We start from the raw sequence: 4,657 nt of genomic DNA on the forward strand, positions 1-4,657 counted from the left end.
CCTCCATGCCTTTTCCAGTGACTAAACAGGGTAGCCCGGGCTAACTTGATCTCGTCAGATCTCAGAAACTAATCAGGGTTGGCCCTGGTCAGTATATGGATGGAAGACCACCAAGATATTTCAGGGTCACAACATGGAGGCAAGCAATGGCAAACCACCTCTGAGTGTCTCTTGCTTTGAAAGCTCCACAGGATCTCCATAAATCAGATGTAATCTGTAACCCAGAAAGCAGTCACTTCTGCACTTGATAAGGAGTGGAGTGGAGTGGGGGGATAAGAGCACTTCAGCCCATGGGGCTGTGGGGCCAACCAGGAACAGGCCCTCACATCATTTTAGGGAAAGGGCAGTAGGCAGGGCTTTTTGTGTGTGGAAAAAGCCCAGCAGGAACTCATTAGCATAATAGGCCACACCCAACAGCAGGAACTCATTGGCATATTAGGTCACACCCCCTGACAGCACAGCTCATTGGCATATTAGGCCACACCCCCATGTTACCAGAAGTGTGCTCATCCAGCCATACCCACCTTTTGCTTCTTATTCTGTTTACCTTGTTTGTGGTCAAAACGGCCCAGGGCTCTTTTTGGAGCAGGAACTCCTTTGCATGTTAGGCCACACACCCCTAATGTAGCCAATCCTAATGAGTTTCTGCTGTTGGGCGTGGCCTGTTATGCTAATGATTTCCTGCTGGGCGTGGCCAACTCGGGAGCCAGCCGGAACTCCATTCCAGTGCGTTCCTCCCCAAAAATAGCCCTGCCCAAGATGTATTTCTTCTCCCTCCCCTTATTACCCATTTTGGCTTCAATTGACTCTTCACCCGGTGCATTCATCTCAACCCATAAAGGAATCTCTGTTTGGGGCTAGCAAATATATATATATTTTTTTCAACTGGAGGGTGACTTTTTTCCTCTTCTTTCTGAAAGGTCAAAAGTACTGCAGTGTAGCTCTTCGGGAGCGCTTATGTCCTTGCGCTGCTGGGGAAGGGCCCTGACCCGGATAGCGCGGGCTAGCTGGATCTCATCAGATTTCAGAAGCTGAGCATAGATGGACGACCTCCAAGGAATACCAGGGATGTGGCGCAGAGCCAGGCAACAGCAAATCACCTCTGAAATGTCTTTTGCCTTAAAAACAAAAGTCTAGCTCGCCACCTAGGATCTGCCCAAAAATAGCCCTGGCAGTAGGACTGATAATAAGATAGGTGTGCGTACCATTCTGTCTTGATGTCAGTTCTCTCTACTGTATTCTGTCCAAACGGAGTTGGTCCATCAGCAATTGAAAAAGACAAACCTGGTCTGCTCGCAGAAGTTCCCCTCAGTTCATGCTTTCACACTGCCAGAAGGTTGTGGATTCCATGAGGGCTAGTTACCTCAGACCCTGACTTGTATAACCCAGACTAGCCCGATCTCATCAGATCTCTGAAGCTACACAGGGTTGGCCCTGGCTAGTATTTGGATGGGAGACCTCCAAGAAATATCAGGGTCATGATGGGGATTCAGACACTGGCAAGCCACCTCTGAGTGTCTGTTGCCTTGAAAACCCTACAGGATTGCTATACGTCAACTATGACTTGACATTATTTTATTTTATTTTACCTCAGAGCTGTCTGGTTGGGGTAGAGGCATGCCACATAGCAGTCGGAGAGCCACGAATGGGTGTGAAGAAACAGCACGTTGTAGACCACGAGGCAGAGGGTCAACATTGTGAGCTTGAGCTCAAAGTTCATGTGCAGGAAGAGAGAACACGAGAGGAATCCCAGAATGCAGCAGTGAATGTAATACTGAAAGGATAAGAGAGCCGGGCCGGAGGAATGAGGGAGAAAGGCAGTTAAAGAAACTGATATTCCCTTTGTTGTATGACAAAGAGCCCCAACCAACTTTGTCCTGGCATACTTACTGGTACACTGAAGAGTGAGTTCATCAGAACCAACTCTTGTGTGACATTCATGCCCACCGTGGTGGAATTTTGAAGTTGCAAAGAGCACCAGGGACCTGGCATGAAGAACTGAAGATCAGCAACAGGAAAGAGGGTTTTAGAAAGAGTTATGAGGCAGGGGGAAGCACAGATAGATAAATACATAACCCATGCTGGACTAAGGCCCCCTTGTCCAGCATCCCGTCTCCAGAAGTGGCCAGGCACACACTTTTGGGAAGTCCACCAGCAGAGAACATGAAGATAAGAAGCCCTCCCCAATGGCTCAGCTCTCGGCATGATCCACTGGTATCATGCTTCTGAGCACAGAGGTTCTATTTAGCTGTGATGGCCCATAGCCATATCCTCTGCATATGTGTCCAGTCCTCTTTCACGCCTATCTAAACTCCCACTGCCCTGTTCTTGATTTACCAGACTAGCCAGATCTCACCAGATCTTGGAAACTAACCAGAGTTGGCCTTGGCTAGTACTTGGATGGGAGACCACTATGGGAATCCAGGACTGCTACGTGGAGGCAGACGATGGCCAACCACCTCTGAGTGTCTCTTGCCTTGAAACCCCGATGGGGTCGCCATAAGTCAGCTGCGACTTGACGGCAGTTTCCACCCCTAACTGTTATAGCATCTTGGGGCAGCAAGTTCTTTAAGTATTGAAAATACTTGTGGGGACAGGGGTGGGGTGTCTGCCTTGAATCAACTGCCTATCAGTTGCACTGGTCGACCACCAGCCCAAATGCAGAAGCCAGCCAGGTATCTTCTGTTTCAAGTCCACCTGACCCCCATCTCCTATTTCACATTCATCTGACCCACCACATCTCCTATTTCAAGTCCCTCTGACCCCTACACAGGGCTTTTTTTTGTAGAAAAAGCCCAGCAGGAACTCATTAGCATAATAGGCAACACCCAGCAGCAAAAACTCATTAGCCTATTAGGCCACACCCCGGACAGCTCATTAGTATATTAGGCCACACCCCACATGTGGTCATCCAACCACACCCACCTTTTGCTTCTTATTCTGTTTGCTTTGTTGTCAAAACCCTGGGCTTTTTTTGTAGCAGGAACCTCTTTGCATGTTAGGCCACACACCCCGAATGTAGCCAATCCTAATGAGTGTCTGCTGTTGGGTGTGGCCTATTATGCTAATGAGTTCCTGCTGGACGTGGCCAACTCAGGAGCCAGCCGGAACTCCGTTCCTGTGCGTTCCTGCCCAAAAATAGCCCTGCCCCTACATACTCACATTAGATTAGGCTAGTATATGTACACCATCAGCAGAATCAGGGGGGCAAAGCTTTTCCTGGACTGGAACACTTCTGGCTGCAGGTGGGGGGATACTGCATGTTCGAATGCACCCATAGGAAGGGGGGGGGAAACCCTCTCTGCAAAAAGAAAAAATAGCCTTTTGGGGTACCAAGCTAAACATCTCTTGTTGAGGCTGCAGCCACACACACTAAATTATCCACTTTCAATCCACTTTCAGTGCACTTTACAAATGGATTTTGCCAGTTCACACAGTAAAAATCCAGTTGGAAAGTGCACTGAAATTGGGCTGAAAGTGGATTATTTAGTGTGTGTGACCACAGCCTTATAAGAGGCTATTTTCTTTCTATGCAGAGGGATAATTTTTCAATCTATCGCCGGAACTATTAAACACGAATTACCTCCCACACCCTAACCTGCAGCCTGAGGTGGTATCATTCAGGAAAAGCTCTTCCAGTTATTTACTTATTTAAAACAATTGTTAGCCCCCTTTCATCCATACGGAGCTCGAGGCGGGTTACAATACAGATCAAATACATTAAAAAACCAAAATTCAAAATCATGGTTTAGGACTGCTAGTCCTAGGCAGTGTTCCCTCTAAGCTGAGTTAATGTGAGCTAGCTCACCATTTTTTAGCCTCCAGCTCACACATTTTTCTCTTCGCTCAGGAAGGAGGGCTCCAGAGGCAGGAGCCAAATCGCTTGCTCACAACTTTAATACCAGTAGTTCACAAAGTTGAATTTTTGCTCACAAGACTCCACAGTTTAGAGGGAACATTGGTCCCAGGGCTTTTTTCCTTTTGGAAAAAGAGGTGCCGGAACTCTTAAGAGGGAAATTAAGTTTTCAGTTTGTAGACTGAAAACTCATGAACTTTTAAACATTTTAAAAAGGATTTCGTTGAAGAGGTTCCGGAACTCCGTTCCGGTGTGTTCCCCCAGGGGAAAAAAAGCCCTGGCGAGTCCTAAATAAAATCGTCTTCAACTGCATCCTGAAGATGGAACATGAGGGGGCCAGGCACACCTCCCTGGTTCCATAATCGTGGGGCTGCCACGAAAAAGGCCCCCCCTCATGTATCCACCAAATGATCTTCTTTGCTTGATGAGACAGTCGGGATGGCCTCTCCCCATTACCCTTATTCCTGGCCTGGAACTTATTCTAGATTCTGATGAAGGATGAAGAGGTCTTCCACTTGGGTTAATTAATCCAGAGTCACTGCCACCACACTCGGGGGGTCGCTGTCAAGCAGGGGTCATTTCGTAGAAAAACAGGTGCAGGAGCTTATTAGCGTAACTCATTAGCATAACTCATTTGCATATGCCACACCCCCTGACATCACCAGAAGTGTGTCAGAAGGCAACACCCACTGCTCAGGCTCCACTGGACTGTTTTGGATTGCTAGCTATTGGGGGCGGGGACGTGCAGATCTGTCCTCACAAAGGAGGGAGAGCTTGTACCTGAATAAAACCTGGTCTTAA

General features: G+C 47.9%; 1 protein-coding gene across 1 annotated transcript in view; it reads right to left on the reverse strand.

The window, feature by feature from the left end:
* ADCY4 (adenylate cyclase 4) overlaps positions 1 to 4,657 on the reverse strand; it is a 66,778-nt gene that overhangs the window by 17,965 nt on the left and 44,156 nt on the right. Inside the window, exons 17-18 of the mRNA XM_015412753.1 lie at positions 1,891 to 1,998; positions 1,590 to 1,774 (exon numbers count right to left, since the gene is read on the reverse strand). Of these exons, the coding sequence (XP_015268239.1) occupies positions 1,590 to 1,774; positions 1,891 to 1,998 (293 nt within the window). The remainder of the gene's footprint in view (positions 1 to 1,589; positions 1,775 to 1,890; positions 1,999 to 4,657) is intronic.

The sequence above is a fragment of the Gekko japonicus genome, unplaced genomic scaffold, assembly GCF_001447785.1.
Source record: "Gekko japonicus isolate JY-2015 unplaced genomic scaffold, Gekko_japonicus_V1.1 scaffold669, whole genome shotgun sequence".
Taxonomy (NCBI): Eukaryota; Metazoa; Chordata; class Lepidosauria; order Squamata; family Gekkonidae; genus Gekko; species Gekko japonicus.